Here is a 24597-nt window from a genome sequence, read left to right as displayed (position 1 = left end):
GACAGGAAGTGAGTGAGAGACAGAGAGGGATGTGATCGGGAGAGGTTCACAAAATGAGTTCGAAATGGGATTCGAACTCGGGACACCTTAAGTGCAACTTCACCAATTTAAAAACTGTACTGTTCTTTGTTCAAATGAATGCACCCTTGGTGAACATAAGACACTTCTTCCAAACATATTATAAATTCCCTAACTTTTGAATGGTAGAAAACAACCATACGTGATCACAAACTGCATGATAGTTAAACAAGACTGATGTTCAAACAGATGTCACAGTGCAGGACACTGTGACATCTGTCAATGCTCTTGCGTAAATCTGCTTTGATATAAAAAGAAAGAAGAGGGAAAAGACGATAAAAAGTGTAATAAATAACGAGAGATGCAACGCCACAAATGGAGGCAAGAGAAAGCGATAGGTGAGAGGGAGGGGTAATAGATGGGATTGCCCTCCAACCACGCACCTTCTGTGCTGCATATCCTGGAGGCTCCCGTGTTCTTACGGATTCAAAAATACCTTGAGACACATGCTTATTCATACACAGAGGCAAAGGACTTGCAAATCTCTATCCCGGTGGGATTTTGGAAGGACGGGTTGGGGGGCGGGGGGTTACCTCACATGAAAAGCCCCAAAAATTCAGATGAGCTCTTTTATTATGTACACCCGCTCTGTCCCTTCAACAAGCCAGATCCGGATTCGAATCTGAGCAATGCAGTCAAATACTTGCCATCTAGAAAGATTATTCAAAGCCAAGATGTAAACGTTTTGCAACTTTTTAAGAAAGACGACAGCACCTGGCGCACTCAGGTAACAGTAATACCAACCAACGTTGGGAAATAAAGATAGGTTTCCGTTCAAACATGAGATTATTTTGCAATTAACCTCCCAAACACAGTTTTCAAAAATAAAAAAAAACATGCAAAAATGACCGATTGGGTGACCAACTGTCACCCTTTTTTTTTGGTAAGGGGGAGGTTTGTACACTGGGGAATGTAGAGAGATGAAGGCCCTTGTCTGCGGGTGAAAAGCTGTCAAAGGGACCCCGGCTCCTTGCCTCCTGCTGCCATATTGTGAGTGTGTTTGCGCGGGGCGGGCAGACACAAAGGGATTAATGGGTTAAGGCTGAAAGTTGAAGGTTAGGAGGGTAAACCCAACCCCTGCTGCTGAGCCAGGGAGAGAAATGTCACCGTGACAGACCTGGGGCTGCTTAATCCCCCTCTCGCCCCTCTCGCTCCCCAACGGGCTCCCCTCCTGGGCTTGACACACTGAGGCCGCTCCTGTTCCCAGCAGGTCTGCGAAGCGCCCCGAGCCAGTGGGCACACACAGACACGGAAACAGACAGACAGATAGACACACACACACGTGCGCACGCGCCCCCAAGCACAGGAAGAGGGGTAGACTAACTTCATAGACGTTTCAACTTGGACTGGGAAGTATAGAACATACAGTGGGAGAAAAGTGTCATTCAGTAGAGAAATTGGTGAAATGCAGAGGCAGATGTGTGTCTGAAATAAATAAAGATGAATAAAAGGAATTAGGCACACTGTATAGAGTCATATATGATTAAGCTGATGCATAGTCACAGGTGTGGGTATGGAGAGTGAAACTCATTTTCTCCACAGAGAACTTGATATTTAATTAATGGGTCAATATCACCATAGAGTGCCTTTCAACCCTCACAATACTCAAAAATGTTGGTTTTAATTCCCCATTCGCTTTATGTTTTATCATATATAGTAGACCAGGGTAGGGCTGGGCGATATACAAAAAAAAATGATATCTCGATATTGTCAAATTTTTTACGATATTCGATATATATCTCGATATGTTTGCATTTAAATAATAAAAAAAAAACATGATTTTCTTTTGCCCATTAAAAAAAAAAAACATTTAGATTAAACAGCTAATTTAAGCAGTTAAAAAATCTAGACCAAGAGATCACTTACTGCTTTTTATTAATGAATACATGTAGGCCTATATGTAACTGAAGCAATGCAAATTATGTAACAGTTACAGAATGTGCATTCTGTCAACTTTTTAGTGCATGCAATTCACAATTTAAACTATGCAACTGGGATAAGTATTTTATTTTAATTTTTTAACAAGTTTTTAAGCTAAGAACACAAGTCTGTCAACTGTCTGTGGTTTTAAGAGAAGCTCTGTGGCATGAAACTATGTTCCTACTGACACTCAAAACCCTCTTAGATGGGGAGCTAGTTGCTGAAGCACATAGCTATTTCTTATATATAAATATATATAAATGAATACCAAAGACTTTTGCATTCTCTCTGTCTATATTATGGAAACTGGTAAACATATCAGTGAAATTCCCCAATAGTAATTCCAAATGGCCATAGCCTATGTTTCTCTATTCAAACATCAGCGGTCGAGTAAGTGCATTTATTTTGCGATCACAAATGCAAACAATACAGTTGAGATCTCACGACAGAACACAGACCGGCTGAACGACGCTTTCATTAGATCGCTCAATTCCAGCTTGTTAGTGTTTTCAGATTATCGTCAGCGGCTCTTCCGCAATGAGGAGTGAGCACGTGCGCATGGTTGCCAGATTGCTTAAAATAAGCAAACACCGGGCAGAAAATGTATCCTTGTAACAGTGGAGCTCTGATTGGGAGATTTAAACTCTGGCAACCGCTATCATTACAGCTTTCGTAGTAGAGGGGCGTAGAGCAGTCAGCAGTTACAGGTTCCTTTTTTGGACATTCGGCGCGTTCTTTTGGGAAAGTATGCTTGAATTTGAAATATTCTATATTCCCGATATATTCAAATTGTACATCGTTGTCAAAATTATTCCAATAGTATCGCTAATATTCAATATATCGCCCAGCCCTAGACCAGGGGTCTCCAAACTCGGTCCTGGAGGGCCGATGTCCTGCAGAGTTTAGCTCCAACCCTAATAAAACACACCTGAACCAGCTAATTGAGGTTGTACTAGGCATACTAGAAACTTCCAGGCAAGTGTGCTGTGGCAAGTTGGAACTAAACTGTGCAGGACACCGGCCCTTCAGGACAGAGTTTGGAGACCCCTGTAGTAGACACTCAAGTACTATAGACACATTTTAGCTGAGCTACCTCACATTTTTTTTAGATAATTATGGGCCATTATTCAAAGCATAATCCATAAGATATGTCCACCCTGAACTGTTAAATACGTTTTCATTGCAAAATTAAGATGCAAATTATATTTTCTAAAAGTTACGATGTCCCTTTCCTAAACAGGGTTATTATGAATGCTATGTCCCCCCTGTCATGTGTCCACATGTGTATCGAGTCTAAGTGGCTTCAATTAGCATATTAGCGTACAACAAACTGTGATTTGCTAAATATTTAGTCTTGTTGTTGAATAGAATTTGGTGTATTTAAACTTACATATTTTGAAAATACTATTTTCGAATAACTCATATTTATGCTGTAAGGGTGGACATGTTTAGCCTGGCGCCGCCCTCCTACGTACTTCCGCTCAATTTCATTTCCCTTCAGTACTCAGTCTGGGTTTGCAGTATATTCTTAGGTTTCCAGAACCAAATTTTTTGTAGGACCAATCAGCGAACAGAGGGAGTGGCTGAGAACGATGACGTCTATGTAGTGCGTCAGTTTGAGTTGGAGTAATGGCAGCGGAGATAAACGTGAGTAATGCTATTTGGTCCGTTGTTGCAAAACTGCCGAATATACAGAAGTTAAAGCAAGAACAATGTTTGCAAAGTTTTGTTGGTGGCCATGATGTTGTGGCCCTCCTTCCCACGGGGTTCGGGAAAAGTTTGATTTTCCAGCTAGTGGTGAGTGAGTTAGCTAAGGCGAACGATAGGGATGCAAAGCCGATAGTTGTTGTCGTCTCCCCGCTTGTTGCACTAATGGAGGACCAAGTGAAGGAGGCAGAAAAGTTAGGAGTTAGGGCTGGGCAGCTCGGCGTGCACGATGACCGTGACATTTTGGACGGACGCTTTAGCCTGGTGTTCGGAAGCCCCGAGTCCTGACTGCTAAACAACAAATGGCGTCAAATGCTAGCCTCGACAATATACCAGGACAACCTCGTTGGCATTGTTGTGGATGATGTCCACGTTACATGCAAATGGTAAGTTAACACTTAAATACGTTTAAACAACATAAGGGCTGTTTTTTGCATAATCGATAGCTTAGACAATGTTGTAATTTGAGAATATGATACAAGATTCATGAGAAATGTTGCACTCTCTATTTCGTTTACCTCAGGGGCGAGGCTTCCAAATGCAAGTCGGCATTCAGAGAAAGTTTTGCCAAGCTCGGAGAGCTGAGATCTATCATCAAGGAGGGTAAGTTAAATGCACTGACCCCTGTGTTGCTTCTGCCCAAGTTGTTGTGGAATATCTCATTTGTTGGCTATTGTAACGTCAATAGTTAGTTTATGTATAATCTCTTATTGCACAGATTAATTACTTTCCCTGTAATAAAAAAGGATTGCGTGATTACATGGATTTAGTGCAGTACTGTTCATAGTGATGTTCATTAAGTCCTCCCTGCCATAGCCTATAACACAAACACACCTGACAAATTGTTTGGTACGTTATAAAATTGTGCAAGTGTGTTTATCTTGTATTTTTTTATACTCCCAGGTACACCTGTTTTGGCTCTGACTGCCTCAGCTGACATCAAGTCCAGAAGCAGAGTCATCAGATTACTCCATATGGACAATGCCGTACAAATCATTGCTAGTCCCAACAAGACAAACATCCGTCTTGGATTGTGCAAGGTGCCCAGCCATAACATGACCTGCCTAGACTGGATAGCTCAACATGCTAAAAACAAGGGCTCAACCATGCAACCTGTTTTAATTTACTGTCAAACACTTAAATCAGTGGGGAGAGTATTCTCATACCTAAAGGCTGAACTGCAAGGACATGCCTGGGAAGACTGTGATCCGTCCTGTACAAGTGAAAACCTCCTCATTGGCATGTTCCACAGCAAAACCCTACCCCAAAACAACGCCTAATTATGAACTGATTGAAGATGAACCAATCAATCTGAGATGTAGGCATGTGGATGCAAAAGACAAATCTTTGAATTGCTCAAGGAGTACAGTGATAGTTTATTCAAATCCTGTAATCGACTGTACACCTCACATGCAGCTTGCACTGGATTCAGTCAGCAACTGGTGGACGCCGTTTTGGACCATTGTCAACACATATTTGACCTGCCATACATTACTGCTAACCTCCCTGTGTTTAGATTGGACCATGCGAGAGAGATTTTAATCATCATTAATGATGTTTTTGGTGATATTGATGTGGATCTACAAGATGATTCAGGGGGGTATTTAACTGATCCAGATCTTTATTACAGTAACTACTATGATGATGATGATGATGATGATGATGATGCTGTTGTTGAAGATGCACTCAGGAGTCATGTCAGTAGCTCAGATTCTGAACAGTAAATTTAGTGATTCTTGTGTTGAATAGAAAACTTTGAGGCCCTTTGTGTACTCGTGCAGGAGCATGGTTGGTGTGTCAGTTTTACATGTTGTAAATAGTTAAAATTTGTTTTACAAAATTTTTTACATGTCATAAATAAACATGTGAAAACACATACTCTGAAGACTAATTTGTGTTTCATTTTCAGTTTTACTTGTTGTAAATATTTAATTTGTTTTAATAAACTAAATGTCATAAATGTGTACAAAACTATGAATACCCTAGTTAAATAAGGTAATTAAGAAAAATAAGACATAATATGAAAATCTTTTGTTTATTACACATCTGCAGATAGAGAGTATGCACTGCAAATTATTTAAACTATTATAAAATAAAATCATTATATACAGGGACACTTAGTGTACAGATGTTATTTCAATATTTATTCCTTGTCTGTACATAACAAAAAAACTATTTTAAAACACGTACACAAACATTCAATGTTTCGGTATCGCGCAGTAGCCTGGTGATGACTACAGCATTTGCTGCAGATCCGAAACGACCGCAGCGGTGTGTTACTAATGATTAGACCCAGCTTCGACAGTTGACTGAATACACCACTGTCCTTTTTGTCAAATATACATTTAGAATGTTTAATTGTTCCTTGAACTCTTAAATTCAATGCACAAAACCTGCAGCTCTCGTTGACAGACATCTTATCTTATCCAACGGACTTGTTGTTTCCGGCTGGTTTCGGCGCATGACATACGTCACGACCACACGTTAGCGATTGGCTATGGCAGATCCTGAGTGACTCTGGGCAGATCCAATAGTTTAGAACTTTAACAGAGAACCCACCTACAAGGAAGTAAACGTTTCTCAATGGAGCGTGGCCAGACTCTCTGTACAAATGAAATGTACGAGAGTCTGGTAGAACCAGGCTAGGACATGTTAAGCTTTGGCAGAGCAAGTAAGCAAACTCAGATGAGGAAAATTTGTCAGTTGAAAAGTCACCAACTTATTCACCTCAGCCATTGAAATTCCCACCACTGAAGAGAAAGAAATCTGTTGTCCTGATGTCACTAAAGGGGAGGGCCTTTTCTTAAAGGGGCAGATTCCTCAATACAACAGGGTGGACAACCATTCAAGGGACATGGACAAACTCTTCTTTTTTATATATATATATTTTTATTGTATGATTTGACAATATTCTACTATCATTCAAATTTAATGAGCAGTGCACGGGAGACAGCAAAATTATATGCATCCTCTTACACACACACGAAAAAAAAAAATAATTATATATATATATATATATATATATATATATATCTAAAGGGCCAAGTAACGCTTTTGTTATGAATATAAAAACTTAGCCTAATATAACACACCCTTTTATAGTAATTTTTATGTTAACTTATGGCAAATGAGGTACTTATGTACAGGACACCAAAGGCACACTACAGTGATATTGATCCTAATCTCTCTAATCCCTCTAATAGATGTGTTGTGAGCACTGACGTTATCGTTTTGTTTTTTGTTTTTTCCATGGAGGTGAAGAACTACATTACCCATAATCCTAAGAAGATCATCCACCAATCAGGGATTTGCAGCAAACACTCCTATGAAGCATTTATTTATTTATTTTTCATTATGTCAATTTTTTTTATAAAATGCTATATACATAGTGAATTCAAAAACATCAATATTTATTGGTTTTCATTCCCTTGTCAAGTTGTTATAAGTACAAAGTTTTAACCTTTTTCCCTCAAGATTCAAATACTTTTTTTGCTTCAGTTTGATTTTAATTACTTTTTTTTTTTCTGAGAAATTAATTCGATTTTTTTTTTTTCTGGAAATTGCTAAAAATTGGACTGCTGCAATCAACTGGCTATTTTACAGTGGCTTAAATTCATACCAAGCATTTAATTTCTAAATATCATTACTGCAGTTATACAAAAGCATGTTTACAAGAGAAATTAACTACTGTAAACATGCAAAAAAAAAAGAAATTACTTGAGATTTTAGTCATACCACCCATCCCAAAATTCAACCTTGGCCAGACATACGGTAAACAGTCTAAAGACACAGGATGAATTTCAATAGTATTTAAATGTCTCAAAGCCTGTTTACAACTGTCCTTTACCAATCATCTCAGCACTTTCAATCTGACGTAACACTCCAAGGTGGTGGCAGCTCAATGTAGTGCCATCACTGTTTTCTGTATCTCACCACCATTGAAAACACCTTGAAGAAGTATAAAAACCCCACCGGCTGCCATCGACGGCAAGGAAAACAATCTCGCCCACTCGCATCAGAGCCAGCAAGTAATTTGACTGTGGAGCGAACGCCGGTTAATGGGTGAGAATTGAATTGAAATCACCTCGGAGGAGTGAGCTATTTTTCCCTTTTACTTTCGCACCCAATGTGAAGCCGGCCGTGGGTGATGGCAGGCTTGGGAGGGCCCTTCCAGAGATTCCCCCTGGGTTTCGTGCACGGCTAACCTTCGACAGGACCGCCGCTGCGTGGCAACACGCCGCCGCCCCGAGCGCAGACAGCGCGGGTCAGTCGCAAATCAATGTTTTGACGTCCCGGGAATGCTTGTCTTTAAAAGTCGATACACGCAGCTTTGATAGAGCCGAGGCCGGGGGGAAGAAGGTTAATAGGTGAGTGGTGGAAAGAGCTCACAGCTGACACCACTTTTTACCACCTCTGTCTGTCTATCTGCGAATGGGATGGGTGTAGAGCCAATACGCCGAACGCACGCCGAGCCGATTGAGTTGCCAAGCTGTCATCGTACACTGATGGAAAATCTCATTCATACCTTAATGGCTCCTTGGGATCGAACTGTGTTTAATAAACTGTGTCAACAAGTATTGTGAATATGTGAGGTGTCATTATCATAGTATTAAGTAGTACTGAAGTAGAGTCTAAACTGTAGAACCCACCGGGCAAAGGAGACGGTCTGTCAAATTATTAAATATAATTGTGTGTCCTAGTCAATGAGCGACAAAAACGGCATCCAAAACACTCCGCACTACTGATTATAACGTCTAATAAGTTTTTACTGGCTGTTATTGTGGCACAATGTGCAAAATATTTGGACATATGAATTACTTAATGGCTAGGGCAAAAACTATCAGATTTCAGCACGAGGCAAAGTGGATAAAGTCTGCAATTGACAGCAAGTGACAGGACATTTGTCCAAAGCGTGGGATAGTTGACCCAAACTTAAACATTCAGGCATCATTCATTTACTCAACCTCATGACATCCCAAAACAGTTTCATCTTATTAGCACAAAACAAAAAGTTCACCGAATAATTTTTTGGCTGTCTTGACCCATGCATTTAAAGCCAATGGGGTCCAAAACAACACCACTGGACACAGAGACGTATTGTTTTTTAAATATCTACAACCATGAGGGTGAGTGAATAATTTTTTGGGGTAAACGATACCTTTATACTAACTCACTGCAATAAATACATGTTCTAAGAAGCGTCCGGGATTTTTACAGTCAATTCTCTTCTGAACCGGACAAACCAGCACAAGCCCATTGAAAACCAGTGGTTTTCATCTTCATCCTGAGATGAAGAACTATCTGTTGCCTGCATGCCTTTCCTTTCTGTGCCCTCCCTCTGTGTCTCCTCCTCCTCCTCTCGTCTCATTCTTGGCCAAAAGGTTAAAATGCTGAACTTGCAACCTCCTTGGCAGAACCTTTTCTTCTTCCGCTCCTTTTATTCATCTATAAAAGATTTATTTCACAGTATGTAGAGGTCTGGATTAACCCACTCCATGCCCCAGAACAAAGCCATTGTCTCTGTGCCCGAACAGGTCCGTGTAAAGAGGAAGCACCAGCTCCTTGACGTTTACAATAATGCCATTGTGCCTGGCATGCTGGAAGGGTCCTGGTTGTCTTTAGGGGCTCGTCTAGACTTTGAGCCAGCTACTCAAGGAACTGGTAGAAAATCCCATCAAGCAGTGGAGTGAACGTTAACTAAGGTAACCCGCTGTGAACCTGATGAAGATGTCAACTGAACATATGGCAAAAAAAAATAAAAAATCTTTTGTTGGTACAAGGAGCTTTTTTCTTCCCCTCCAGAATGAAGGGGAGTGGAGAGGGGAGGGAGGCCAGTGTTTGGAAGCCAAAAGCAAGGAAAAACTGTGGTCATCAGTTTACTTCTGGATCAGTAACTTTATTCTGGCTTCGAGCAGCTCTGCGCCCAGATCTCACAATTAAAAGGGTAAGCAGATTACCAGGCATCTTTCAAGCTTGAACTGAAAGAAAACATTCAGTCGTTTCTCAGTTTCCCCCGACTATTTTTTCCCCTTGCACACCACAAATAGCATTACATTTCATGCCACTTTAGCTGGCAACAGCCTTAAAAGAGGATATAATTTACAGCAATGATATGCTTCTTTAAAGTATCAAACTGATCATTTACTGCCTGTGAACTTCTCTGAAAAGGGAAACCCAAAAATTCACATGTACCCTGGAAGTTGAGCATGCATTCAGTATATAGCTACACAGCACATCATGTAATAAATAAATAAATAAATGTGTGTGTGTGTGTGTGTGTATATATATATATATATATGGCGAGGGGTGACTTTTTTTAACTGGGTATGCTGAGTGATAAAATTAAGACCCCGTCCCCAAATATATGTGTGTGTATACATTATTACTAATATTATTTTGCAACAGTAATAGGCCAATATTTCTGTCCTAATTTCTTGTGGCATTTTAAGGTGGTTTGTATAAACCCTTGAGCTACCATTCTATTGCGTCTGTTTGTAGCTGAAACAGTTTGCTCATTTCTCAACTAATGCTCCTCATTCCAAATTTGGAGAAATGCCATCATCCTCATCTCCTCTGGGTCACTGTGTGCAATTCGCTTTTTATAATCACCTGTGGCACCCAAAAACACAATCACGCTAATGTCATAGTGAACCTGAAGCATGTTGCATTCGTACGTCATATGGAACCATGGACTCAGTCTCATTTATATGCAAGTGAGCGTATTTATTTCATCTATAAATCCTAAAGCTCTTTGATTAAAAGGTGATACAGATCAGTTACTGGTATGGTTTAATACACCAAACCAGGCAAAAATCCAGGCTCCCCAAAGCTTGAGAATGGGCTCTCCAGCAAACATCAAACGCTGATTATTCCCGTGTTTTATCGCAATGTGTGACAATTTGACAAAAGCCTGTGCGGCTTCATTTGCATATTGTACATACACTTATAGAGTTCAGAAAACAGCTAGGATACAGCACAGAGAAAGAGAGAGAGAGAGAGGAATAATAATAAATAAAAAAAATCTTGATGCTAGTTGGGGTGCAACCCAATTTCACAGCTTCATGATTGAGTGGAGCAGCATATGGATGTCGGCTATGTGACAGTCCCGGCATATCACTGTATATTAGCGCAGTCTGTCACAATACATGTCCAATCGCGGGAATGTTTATCAACTGTCTGCATGTGAAAGATTTTTTTTTTTTTTTTTGCATGCCATTTGGTTGGGCTCATTGCTAGCATGCAACGTCGGGAAAGAAAGCCAGCGCATCACAAAGAGCATAAACAACATTCAAACAATCTGCCTCGCAAATCACACCTTAACTCCTGACTCAAGGGTAATTTATATGCACAGAACAGACACGGGAGGGAGGGGGTTCTGGAGGAATTGCCAAGCTTGCTAATCACATCAGTCATCAAACTGCCTTATCTCAAGCTAGGCTCCATCTCATGGACATTAAAATGTCTTTACCTCTTAAAGGGGGGCAGCCGCGACTCCGGTTTGGGTGCGTGAGGAGAAAAGCTGGAAAGGGGCTGCAGCAGGTAATCACAAGTTGCAAACCATATGCTCGCACCATCTGCCTCACACATAACACATACACACATCTAAAAATGGGCTACCTTGCAGGAAAAACTCAATTATCTATTAAAGCATATGACAATTAGGCATTGGACAGAGAAGGTGTTTTTATAAGTACTGTACACGTTTGTAGTGCCTATGCCTTCAGGCGATCAGCAGTGACCTCCGGGACACAGACTCTTCTGGGATAAAAACAGAGAGACGTGTGAATTTTTCTGAACTGATGTATCTGTGATGTTATGATGTGCGATTCGTTTCAACAAAAGTGTTAATGTTGTACTGAATGTGATGACGCAAAAGAGATTTAGTACTGTGAAAAGGCAAGACAGCAGTTCTATATTCTGTTCTATGTTGTCTGATAAGCAAATGACTCTTATGAGCGATTCTTTTAGTGAATCATTCTAAAAGACTGACTTGAATCAGACCTTCGCAGAATGAATCACTGAATCAGTGACACTGAAGACTGGAGTAAAGAATGATGCTGAAAAAAATTCAGCTTTGGATCACAGGAATACATTTCATTTTTAAAATATACTCAAATAGAAAACAGCTAAATTGTAATAATATTTCACAATATGACTATTTTTACTGTATTTACGATCAAAGAAATGCAGCCTTGGTGAGCAGAAGAGACTTTCAAAAGCATTCAAATCTTACCGAACCCAAACGTTAGAATGGTAGCGTATCTAGTCATTTAACAATCATTTCTCACAGGAAATGATGAATGGTTTGAGGATGAGAGAGGCATGCTCACATACTTAACTAATGACAGCACTGTATGCTAATTCCATCTGACACTCCCTGAATCAGAGAAGAAGCCGAGGACCAATCAAGTGAGAGAGCACGGTTCCATGTGTGACAAAGACCTCATGGATGAGTCACATGATATTCAATGACAAATAGCACAGCAAAGCCCTCACAAAGACAAGCAGTGGGAACTGACCTACATTCAGTGGTGAAAAGTGGGCTGGAGCCCAAAAAGAGGCCAGCAGTGTGATACCAAACTCAAAAAAAATTGCCACAAGCCACTCTGCACGTGAACATTTTTAGCCCAAGTAGGCCTATATTGCGATGTTTGAAAAATGAGAGCTGAGCTAATGTAACAAGCCTAGTCTGCTTTTAAGGTTACTAGGAAACTTTTCTGTTGTCTAGTTTGAGGGTAATCATATATAACTGCGTACACCTTCAAAACTGAAGATGTTTTTAACTTGACACCTTGTCTCAGAGACACAACACTAATGCCCAAAACTTCTGTCTCAAATAAAAAAAGTGTGGAAATTAAGATTTCCATCTAAATGTGTTTGGCTGTAGCAGTGGTGTTTTCAAAGGGATAAACTGAAAAAGTTTTCATGTGCAAACTATTGAACAGCTAAAGCATTGGAGCATTATTAAAGCATTTATATTTATAAAAACAATTATTAACATTTATTAAAACAATTAATTAATAAAAAAATATAACTAATCATACCAATATATTACTATTTAGATAAATAGTATTACAAGTAATAGTAGTAGTAGTAGTAGTAATATTAATAAAACTAAATTTGATCACTTTGTTTACACACACACACACACACATACATATAGTTATTATTATATAAAAAATTGTTATTGTTATTATTACACTACATTTGATTACATTATATATATATATATATATGTGTGTGTGTGTGTGTGTGTGTGTGTGTGTGTGTGTGTGTGTGTGTGTGTGTGTGTGTATATATATATATATATATATATATATATATATATATATATAGCAATTTATTAACTATCATTGTTATATCATCATAATAATAAATACCATATACTGTTACCTAAATCAATATTATATGTAAAAAATGATCATCATTAGAAGTGTATGGTACCCAAATCACACAATTATCATTGTTATTATTATTATACGATGTGTTTTCTACTCAAAAAAGAAGCAAGAACCTAAGCATCTTTCAGTAGATCTTCGTTCAGAGTTGACTTCCTCCCTGGGTTCAGTTTCTATCGTTTGAAGTGACACTACACGATAATCCAAATCAGCAGGATTAATTATTCACCACATCCTCACTTTCGACGTCATTACACAACCCCAAGAATAGACGTGCCAAGAAGTCTTTCCATGTTCCAGCAGAGCGACTGCGACACTGCACTTAAACGAGGAAGTCTGGATGGCTAGGAGTGCTGCCTCTCAGATTGCACCAATCAGCAGATTCGTCCACACTAAACACCGGTCCCGTGAAGAGGGTCAAACCACCTGAGAAGAACCAGGCCGCCACCCTGCAGGGCCTGACTGTTCCCGTCACATCTGCTGATCTTCACTCGCCAGCACCAGACGCTACATTACTGGCCTGGCCATCCAGCTGCAGTAAAAAACGCTAACATGTCAATCAAAATCAATCAGTCGATATCAAAAAAACGTATTTGAGAAGGTTCTCCATTTGCGCGGCAACACGAAGGAGTTTAGAAACCAGTGACTGTCGAACCGTCCAAAGCTGGTGAATTTGGCAAAACTTCCATCGTAATCATAAATTCATATATTCACAGCGCCAGTGGAACGGCTTCAGACTGTTCACAACTAACGAGACTCTTCGGCACGGCGAGAGGAGAAAAAAAGCAGCATGAAGTGAAAATCCGTAACTTGCAGAACTGGAGGTCAGTCTGAATTCACTTCTGAGCAGGGGTGGGTGGGATAACTTATTCTGTGGCTTCAAACTAAAGCTTTATTCCATCATTAAGCTGTATTTTTGGGTGATGCCAGCAAATGGGGACTGTGGGGGGCTTGATGAAGTTGCCCAAGTATAATGAGGGCAGATCAAACCAAATTGAATCTGTATGACTATGAAGTAAAAGAAAATCATGCGCAAACTAGTCTGTAGCCGTTATGAGTAATGACCAATCAACACCATCTTAGGCACAGCTGCATTGTTAGTCTGACAGCAGAGACCCTCCAAAGTGTTAGCTGGCGCTGGACCCAAGACACAGCTGAGCGCCAATCAGGTTATTTAACAAGGTGGGGGTCAAATGGCAAAAAAAGACCCTTGGCTCGCAGACCTGTCAAAAGCTGGTGTGTAAAACTTGAGTCAGGCAGATAAATGTGCTAGGACACTCATTTGAAAAAAAAAATGTAAATAGTAGCTACAGGTACATTTTTCAAATATTCATTTAGATGACTCAAACTCCAAATGACTAAGTCAAACAGGTTAATCTTGATCTTTAAAGGAAAAGTCAAAATTGCTACAGCTTCTTTCTTGGAAACCTTGTTTTTACATTACAATTAGAGATGTTTACAAAAACAAGTTTGATCATTTCTATTGCTCTGATGATGATTCACAAATTTTACAGTTCTGCGAAATTCGAAATTTTGAAAAATGTTGGTAACCAAACAGTTGACTAAAGCCATTGACTTCCATAGCATGGCAAAAACTATATAAGGCAACTGTTCGGTTACCAACATTTTTCAAAATATCTTCTTTTGTGCTCAACAGAAGAAACAAGCTCATGCAGTTTGAGACCAGCAAGAGAACTGATGACAGAATTTTCATTTTTGGGTGAACTATCCCAAAGGTGCATGTGATGGCAGAATTTTGGCAAATTTCACAGGCAAAAATAGTCGATGGTCAATTTTTGATAGCGTAGCAATGTATGTACGAATCACAGCACACACACACACACACACACACACACAAATCACTTTCAAACCAAGTAGCTTTCTGTTGGTTAACTTGAACCTACAGTACTGCGAAATCTGAAAATTTAGTTCTTCTGTGAAAATCCTGATCAGGTTCATGATACTAATAAAGCAGTAAAATATACAGCACCTTTACTTTTTATTTAAACTGGTCTAAGTTGAATTTAAGAATCCCTTATGAAGTTTTTTTTTTTTTTTACAATTTTGTATTTTGACAAGCAAGCAATCACCTAATAATGTGCACCCTAGCTAGCATCCCATCTGCACAAGCAAGAATCACTTACATTTTCAAAAGAAAAAAATAACACTATTTAAATGTAACATTTTACAAATGGAAAAAAAAAAAAAGTTTTGGCACCAGGTTTACCACCTAGCCAAACTGGTCTTTAACACCAATGAAATACACGTGGCCTGTGTGAAAGAGAAATGAAGCTGTTGGTCATCGGTGGAAAGTCACTTTGCTAATTGCAGCACAAGTGTAGTTGTAAATTTCAGGTCTATTATTTTTTATTGCTTTATTACTCTGGTGCAATCTGGATGAAAAGAGGAGGGAAGACAGGTAGCATCTGTCTCCACCTACTGCCTTGGCACAGTCAGCATCATCTGCTGGCTTTGGCACAGGGCATGAAAAACATCAATGCGGCTCACTAGTGCCAAGCACAAGCGTGGCAGTCATGCTTAATCCAATCTGGCAAAGCATTCATCTTCTAATGTTAGCTAAAATAAGTCACCTATGGCCTGTCAACCCCAGACCTGCGCTGGAGAAAGAAACAGTATCCTTCAAACAATTCTAGGTTCTAGATGCATGCTATTTTATTTATATGAGAGGTGTGCAAAGACACATATTTTCTAAATGAATTAGTCAGTTGGTTGCTCAACTGTCTTAAAGTATCTTGTATAATTAGGTCATTCTTAGATTCACATAACCCTACAAGTTTGGGCCAAGTAAGATTTTTTAAGAAATTAATACTTAAGTATGCATTTTTTTCCAAAGGTGACAGTATGCTTTCATATAAATGCTTTCCAAATCATCATATCAGAATGATTTCTGAAGGATCATGTGACACTGAAGACTGGAGTGATGATGCTGAAAATTCAGCTTTGCATCACAGGAATAAATTACGGTAATGTAAATGGTAATAATATTTCACATTATTACCAATACCATTTTTACTGTATTCATCATCATCAAATAGCAGCTTTGGTGAGCAAAAGAGACTGCTTTCAAAAACATAAAAGTTTTCCACCTCAAACTTCAGCATTCAAAAACTGTTAGACGATGTGTAACAGCTCACCTACAAACACATTGTTCATAGCAGGATGCTGAAAAAGTGTGAGATGCAACACAGCGGTTAAGTGTATTGTTGCAGTAGTGGTGCTTTAAAGGGAAACTGAATTCAAAGACACAAAGGTTTCACTGTACACACTGTATAGCTGTCTATCGAATATATAATGTCAAACTTTTATAACTAGTTTTTTTCCAGCCTTTAAAAAAGCTCCCCATAAAGGTAGCGAGACAACGTGATGTTGTGAAACTGATATGCATCACTACTAGAAAATGCATTCAAGAGTAAACTTGTGTGGACAGAGAGGGAAATGAAAGATGACACAAAAGCAGAAGGTGGTTTCCTCTAACTGGTATCTAGTAATAAACTGACCAACACTAGCTGAACACCAAAAAAGTAATAACTTTTATTGGTCGCTGTAGCTCGTACCACAAGGTCATGAGTAAGATTCCGACAAAGTGATAAAATGAAATGTAATCCAACTGAAATGTACATGTAGGTTGATTTGTCCGACTTCACTTTACCGCTAGAGAAACTGAGCTGATCAAATATCAAATTAGGCTAAGTGACATATGAGGTGAGTACAGAGGCAGAATGTCTGAGACACAACGAATGCCCTTGAATGCTTCATTTTACCACAACGGCTCTAGAATCACCCCATTTGGTTCAGAAATATGCAACCCAAGATCCCTCATGATTGAAGAGCATGAAACTCATGAACTGGGCAGAGAGCAGTTAGTCACATGCTTCAATTGGAAACAGGAAAAGATCTGATATTGTGTAAACCACAACATTAAATTTGCGACAAGATATTGTCTGTGGTTAACAACCTATTTGTTATCTCAGGTTGGAGTTGGTTCCTGTCCTTGACCCAACTTCTGTTTGACCCTAAAGCCACTTAACCTTTGTTCTGTGTTTAAAATATATTCCAAGTGTTCCCAGTCATAAATGACTGGCCTTTTAAAAATATATACTGTATGTCTCTCATTATGCTATTGTATCACTAAATCTTTCAACTAGCACAGGTTGTATTTCTTTTTGTAACGGACTGATCCTTTGCTTCGAGCTGAGATTATGCATAAACTCCTGGGGTTGACCGATTATCGGCAACGATATTTAGCATGTTTAAGTTGATCAGTATCGGTCATTTTCAAAACCAATTTGCCGATAAAATAATTTAAAACCATTTAAAGAAATATTTTGACTTTACCTTTCATTTTTACATCAGACATATATATCAGTTTAAAAAAGGGCTGGACAATAATTCAATATCAATATAGACTATAAATAAATTCATTTTCAGAAGTTTACAGGTACAGATATCTGTTGTGGGGGTTCTTGCAGGTTTTCAATGCCTCTTGTTTTGCTGAGGCATTGTATTGTTTAAATCGATATCGGAATTATATTGTATCAACAGAATTAAGGAATATATTGTGATATACATTTTGGTCATATCGTCCAGCCCTAGTTCAAAATATCAGTTATCGGTCTACCTGATCTGTAAAAATCAGAATCGGTCCTGAAAAACGCATATCGGTCAACCCCCAATGAGCTCAGCTCAATGAGGCCTATGATCAGTCAGTTCCAAAAAGAAATATAAAACCTGTGATATTTGAAATTTGGTAAAATGTTCGAATCCAATATTTTGTAATATAAAATATATATATAAGAAATTTTTGTAGCCACACCATGTTTAAATGTAAAAAATAAATAGTAAAAAAAAAATAAAGTTAGGAAGTTGTTATACCCTTTCTGAGCAAAGTCAGTTGGCTTTAGTCCAATGCAATAACAAAAAGAAAATCCCCTTTGGGTCAGAATGATGGGAACACAACATTAAAATGACGCTGTAATCCTGAGAGTCGGGGTCAGGAAATGAGACGATCGCCAACGTATGATGATGAGGGAAGTGTGTTATAGCTCATTTCATCTTTCACGTCAGCGGCTGGACCGGGAATATTTTCCTTTTTCGGTCAGAGCAACAGCTGCTTCTGTGAACCACCTGCTCCTCACCTCCTCAATGTCAGACAGAAAGAATAATGGTAGTTTCAGGGTTAGGAACAAAAATTGGTGATATTAGATACGCTGAACATATAACAAGCACTTTTTCATATCCATTTACCACTTATTGAATCAAAACATGGGAATGTTTCTTTCATAATGGTCTCACTTCATAGCACAGCACAGCAGACGTTACTTGCTCCGTTAAAGCTGCGTGGTTTCTATTCAACCTTGCAGAGCTCAAAGCATACGAAGAGATTGACAAACCGAGATCGATATCGCTGCCTACTGCCTAACCTACTTCTTACACCAAATACATCTGCAGGTTTTTCAAAAAAGGTAAATGCAAACCGTGTGAGAGATGATCTAAAATGGAAAGGCACCCAAGCCAGCCCATCAGAAGATCTGAACATCAGATCTGGCCACCCTGCCAATCTACAGCAATCATTTCCTTCCTGTGAATCCCCTAGACGTGAAACACATCATTTACTCATCCAATTCAAGCACGGAAAACAGCTAAGCATATCAGCCCAAAACTAGAGTTACACATACAAAAGCGGTCAAGGTTTTACAGTAAAGGCTTTTAGATGGTACAAAGTTAGAGATATTTATTATAATTGATTGGATTAAGACTTCTATGCTTTAAAATGTCAGTCAGTTACAAAGATTTAAATGTTGACGTTACAATATTTTTCACTATTGATGACAAGTTTTATGTGACTTTTTAAATTTGGATATTCTCTTTTTTTGTTAATGTTAAGAGATTAAGAATTTAAGTTTATAATATGGCAGAAACGGCCATACATCTTTCTTAAACACAAACACCACATATTACTTAAAAGCCATGGAATACGAGCAGAGTTCATGCCATTTCAAAGCATACTGACAGCAAGGAAGATGAAGTTAGTGACAAAAGAGAGGGCTCTCTAACATACCAGTTTCTGAATTTTGAATCAAATTATGCAAACACTCAAATAAAACACATAAACAATGGAGAAATGAAGGCTCACCTTCATTTTCGGATGCTGGACAGGCAACCTGAAGGGCCAAATCAAAAGTTCTGGCAGGATTCTCGCTGAAAGAGGAAATAAAAGTCAAACTCACTCACTTGGCAACTTAAAAACAAATATTTGGGACTGTTGCAGCAACACTCAACGAACATTTTGTCATTGTTTACTCTCTCGTGTTCTTCCAAACCAATGTGACGTTCATTCTTTTGTTAAAAACACAAAACAAGATGGGACTTCCACAGTCTGCAGTCACTCTCATTGCATATTTCCCATACAACAAAAGTGAATGGTGACTAACGCATGCAAAAAAAAAAAGTTAACGTTATATACGTTTGAAAGTAAACGTTACGGCGTTAAAAGCTCGACTTGTCATTAAACAGTAATGTATGTAATTAGTATGCTCCTGAGAATCCATGACATATTCTTTCAGTGTGCTATATCAAGTAGCAAATTACTAAATGCTAACAGTGAGACATGTTTATTTCAAAATGAAATATGTACAGCTGTCAACTTTAAATGGTTGTAGAGAGGAATGCGGCTAGGCTAGTTAGCATGTCTGAAGTAAACAGCCAACCGGTCAGCTGGATCTGTCAACTCCTCTCATTAGCTAAATCAAGCTAATTTAACTAACGTATTTACACTATCCGCTATCTCCATTTCAACCATACGTGACACTTTTATTAAGGAGAGTGATACCGCGTAGCGCGACAAACCGGAGGAATGAATGTGTGAAGGTAAACAAGTGTGCACTTACTTTATCCTGCTGTCCATGGCTAAAGCATCGCGTCAGCAGCTGCTCGCGCCGACGGCGGGGAAATAAATAAAACACCGTCGCGAGCTGCCTGCGAACCTACTAGTTTCGCGGCTACCTGACGGAGAGTCGCGGATACTGCTGCTGCATTTCTCTATCTGTCGGCGACGCTTCCTGGACGCGCTGCTGCTGCTGCTGACCGTTTCGGTTCCCCTGTGTGTGATGTGATCCTGCGATTAAACACCAGGAAGCACATGGGTGGCGCGAGCGCCCGTATTTCAGCAAGATAGTAAAGAAATTCAAATGCCGTCATTATTGACTCGCCCCCGTGTTGTTCGAAACCTGTATGAGTTTCTTTCTGCTGTGAAATGCTGAATAAGATGACAGGCAAGAATTCCCAGTCCTAGTCTCCATTTACTTTCATTGAATGGCATAAGATGCAATGGGAATGAATGGTGACTGATATTCTCACTAACATTCTATCTAAAGTCTCTTTGTGTGTGTGAAACATGCATGCATGCACAGGCATGTCTGGCCCTTTATGCTTTACAAATATATATACTTATTTATTTTAGTACACCGTAAAAAATGTTTCTGGAGAATGGACACATCTATAGGGTTTTAAAAATAGGTTTGTAAAAAAAAAATAAAAAAAAAACAAGGCCTGTTTAGAAGATAAACACTTACCTTTCTGGTAAGGCAAAGGAAGTATATTTTCACACCGCCCACTTGTTTAAAAATAGCTGTGTTTCTTATGGGTCAGCCTAGTCAGTAAGACTTGTTGCAGTATGCAGGCATGTGTTTGTGTTTGCCTGTCAGTTTCCTGCGGAAAAATACTACAAGGTTTGTGTGAATGTGGTTAATGAAGGGATCTCTCGGTACTTTACATGTCACTGGTTTGTCATTTCAAAATGAAATGAACCTGTTATTTTTTTTGCAGATGCTGTAGTTACTTTTTTCTTAATACATTGTTAATCCTCTTCAGTAACTTGAATGTGAGTCATTTATTACATTCTACACTAATGATTTGAATATGCTAGTCTGTATAGTTAATATGCACAGGTGAGAGTCAACTATAATAAAGGCAAATTAACTATAATTGCCTAAATTATGTTCTAAGAACAAAGATGTTTATATATATATATATATATATATATATATATATATATATATATATATATATAAATGTCAGGTCAGTGAAAGTTGTCATGTGTTTTAAATGTCACATATAATTTATATAATATTTCATTTAATTAATTATCATTCATTTTATATATACAATTATTAATTACAACATCTGTTGTTCAAAACAATGGTATGGCTTTTATGTTACCTTTATTTTTACTGTGTCTATATACATGCTCGGAAATATTCGTTGTAGCCAAAAACGTCAAGTACTCCTCCCCTCCCCTTACTGCAATTCTACAGTGCAACAGAGGGGCGCTTAAATGCATCTTGTACATGGCACAGAACATGAACAGCACATGAGGAAGACAACAGCGGTGAATGTAACATTTATTGGTGACAGAGGGCGAATATAGTTTTCAGAAAACAGCATTTTGTCCTGTAGGCAGTGGTTGTGACAACTGTCTCGTCTGTGTAGCCTACTGTCAGAAGTATGCAAGGAACGTCGTGACAGTTTCACTTTTTAAGAATGAAATTTTCTTCTGCTTGGTTCAGGTAGACTTTTAATATTAACACGTTTTAAACACAACCGAACTAATGTAATGATGTCAAATGAGGTGTACAGTATGAGAGCGCCGCGTTCACATTGCACTGTACGCGAGAGCGAATTAATTTCGAATTCTCATAATAAAAACACAACCGTGACACGTGCACGTTCTCAGAGTGCTTTCACACCTGGCGGGTTTCCCCCCTCGAGGTGGTCTCGGCTTGATAGAAAACGAATTCTGGAGCGGTTCAGTTGTAGTGAGAAAGCAATTCGATCCAATGAACCAGGTTATGTCACAATGTATAATGGGTAATTACCAAGCGGCAACCTCCTGCTTTCTCGTGAAGCCAACACGGAAGTGACTTAAACTGTAATTCGTCGACTGGCTGCCAAAAGGGGACTATCTATAGCTATTTTTTCCCTTCATGACAACTGTGAGGGGGATGAAATTTTTTTTTTTTTACTCATCTGTTTAAATTATATTAAGCCTTAAAATTCTGCATAAGTAAGGGCGTGGCCACTTGAGTGACAGGTGGATTGCCGCTGCTTTCATCGCCGTCGAGCTAGGTGGGCGTGGCTTTAGCAGCAGCTCCCGCCTCTTTGCCCATTTTCGATTAATAGGGCGTGACACGCTGTGACGCGCAGCCAAGATGGCGACGGCCACATCTGCCGACTTTTGAGCTTCTAAAATGCTCTTCAAAAATCTACGGATGACGTCATAGACACTATGTCCATGTTTTTATACAGTCTATGGTAATTATGTAAGTTCCGTCAAAAAGCATTAGCTTTGTCGTTTTGCTAATACCTCAAAATTAACCTGTGAATGTCTGTGGATGAGCAAGTCTTCGCCATTCAAAATCAAAGCGCACTTTTTCATTTTATAATGCCGTTTTATTGCTTTCCTTCATAGTAGGTGCATTTTTAAAAAACTGGCCAAAGTTCCACGTTTATTTTCCGGGAATCTAATTAGTTCGCGTTCATCTGTCAGGATAGAACGACAACAGCTTTGCGGGTTTATTTGGGGGGGTTTTTGGGGGGTTTTTTGTTGATCAACTGATGGATGAAGGCGAGCTAAGTAGACATTCACTGGTTCATTTTGAGGTATTAGCAAAACGACAAAGCTAATGCTTTGTGAAGGAACTTACGTAATTACCATAGACTGTATAAAAACATGGAGGCAGTGTCCATGACATCATCCATAGATTTTTTAATTGAATTGAATTGTTTTTTGTAGCTGTCTTAATATTTATTAATGAATTTGAGCAGGAGTGCAGGATTCATCAGGAAAATGAAACTTTGACCAATGTGAGAATAGTTTACTCACGCATGACTTGTATTAACAAATTTGGTCCGTTTAGAAACTTTGCCATGTGAAAGCGAACCGCAGCAAGATTAAAAAGCAACATTTTAATCATTTTAATCCCTGTTTCGGGACAAAGCAATCGATCTACAAGTGTGAAAGCACGCTCAGATGAAGACAGATTAATTAATGTACTCCATATGGAAGCATGCAAGGTAAGAGCAAAATCAAACGCTTATAAACTACAGGTCTAACAACTGTTATCACACTTAAAAATACTCAGTGACCTATGTGAGAAAACTTAAACAACATAGATGGTCTAGTAGTATTAGGCATTATCATGGAATTACACTTGTAAGGACATTTTTACATTCTTAGGTAACTAAAAAGAGCACACTAGACCTCTTCCTTGCAGACTAGTCTGGCTACTTATGTATATGGAAGACTGGGTCATTTTTGAAAGTTCCTTTTGGCTGTCAGGAGCAATGTAGTTTGATGGCCGAGGGAAAGTTATGGAAGACCCGTAGAGTTGGAGGATGCACAGACAGTGTCAGCTTCACTATGGAGCCAAAGGATGGCATCTGAAATGGCATGCCACAAAAAGTGCCTCGGGCCCTTTGGGCGTCGAAGGCTGTCATAAATGAAGCCGGCGCTCTCTGAGGCAGAGTCAGGAATGATGCTTAAGAAACACGTTTGTATTGTGTTTCCACTGTATTTTCATTAATGCCAAAGACTTATTAAATTGCCAACTTTTAAAAAAACAATTGTCATTATAAAGTTTATGTATTTATATTATAAACAGAAGAACAGTAGACAGAAGTTTGATATTTTACCCTGAAATATGTTCTTAAGGAACACTGATCCTTATGATATTTTAACATAAGAAAACACATGATCATTTCCGAATTGCACCTGTTCACAGAATCAGAAAAGAACATGCATTGAACCTATAACCAGCTACTGTGGGAGTGCCTGTAGACATGTGAGCTTCATATTTTTCTGCTGTATGTCTCTACAAGAGGGCTGAAAGCAAATGCCAGTCAGTATTGTATGTATTTTATAGTAAGCATTTTTTATTTAGATATAGTTGGTTTTTTTTATGGATTGCCTTATGCTGAGACAGGGGAGATCCATTCTGCAGTAGCTCGCAATACATAATAAAAGCAAACTGTCTACATTATACTGTTCTTTTTAACTTTACTGTACTCATATGTTAACTCTAAACTTCTTGTTATTCTCGACAGTGTCCATATGGGCAAATTAATGTGGAGGATCCTGCTAAGAAGAAAACCTTCAACTCTTTGTTTTATGTATAGTAGTAAATGTTAAGATCGGCTGAACAACTCATTTTGTGTGCTCCCATATTGAATTTGGACTTCTTTTAATGCACATTCGTCTTACACTCTGTTTAAAATGATGAAATACGCTACACCAGATGTGCAACCCACACTCCAGGAAATGGTTTGAATCACATCTATCCACTGTGGTTTGACTTACAGGAGTTGGTGTGCTCCTCTGTCAGATGAATTCCACAAGCGGGAATTTTCGCAGTGATGAATATTCATACAGTTACAGGCGATCTTAATTTCGACAGCTGTCAATTCAGACTACGTGCTT

At 38.9% G+C, this 24597-nt stretch overlaps 1 protein-coding gene across 4 annotated transcripts in view; it reads right to left on the bottom strand.

Annotated features, from left to right (window-relative positions):
* LOC132159945 (DENN domain-containing protein 1B-like) overlaps window positions 1-20442 on the bottom strand; it is a 101330-nt gene extending 80888 nt beyond the window's left edge. The window contains exons 1-2 of one of the 4 annotated variants that reach the window (XM_059569624.1): window positions 20012-20442; window positions 19258-19322 (exon numbers count right to left, since the gene is read on the bottom strand). In XM_059569624.1, coding sequence (XP_059425607.1) covers window positions 19258-19322; window positions 20012-20028 — 82 coding nt within the window. In that variant the 5' untranslated portion in view covers window positions 20029-20442. Of the gene's footprint in view, window positions 1-19257; window positions 19323-19424; window positions 19501-20011 lie in introns of those variants that run through there. The other 3 variants (XM_059569625.1, XM_059569622.1, XM_059569623.1) reach the window with 3 other exon arrangements.
* Between the last annotated feature and the right edge of the window lie 4155 nt (window positions 20443-24597).

The sequence above is a fragment of the Carassius carassius genome, chromosome 16 (assembly GCF_963082965.1).
Source record: "Carassius carassius chromosome 16, fCarCar2.1, whole genome shotgun sequence".
Taxonomy (NCBI): domain Eukaryota; kingdom Metazoa; phylum Chordata; class Actinopteri; order Cypriniformes; family Cyprinidae; genus Carassius; species Carassius carassius.
This window is presented reverse-complemented; position numbering and strand designations above follow the sequence as displayed.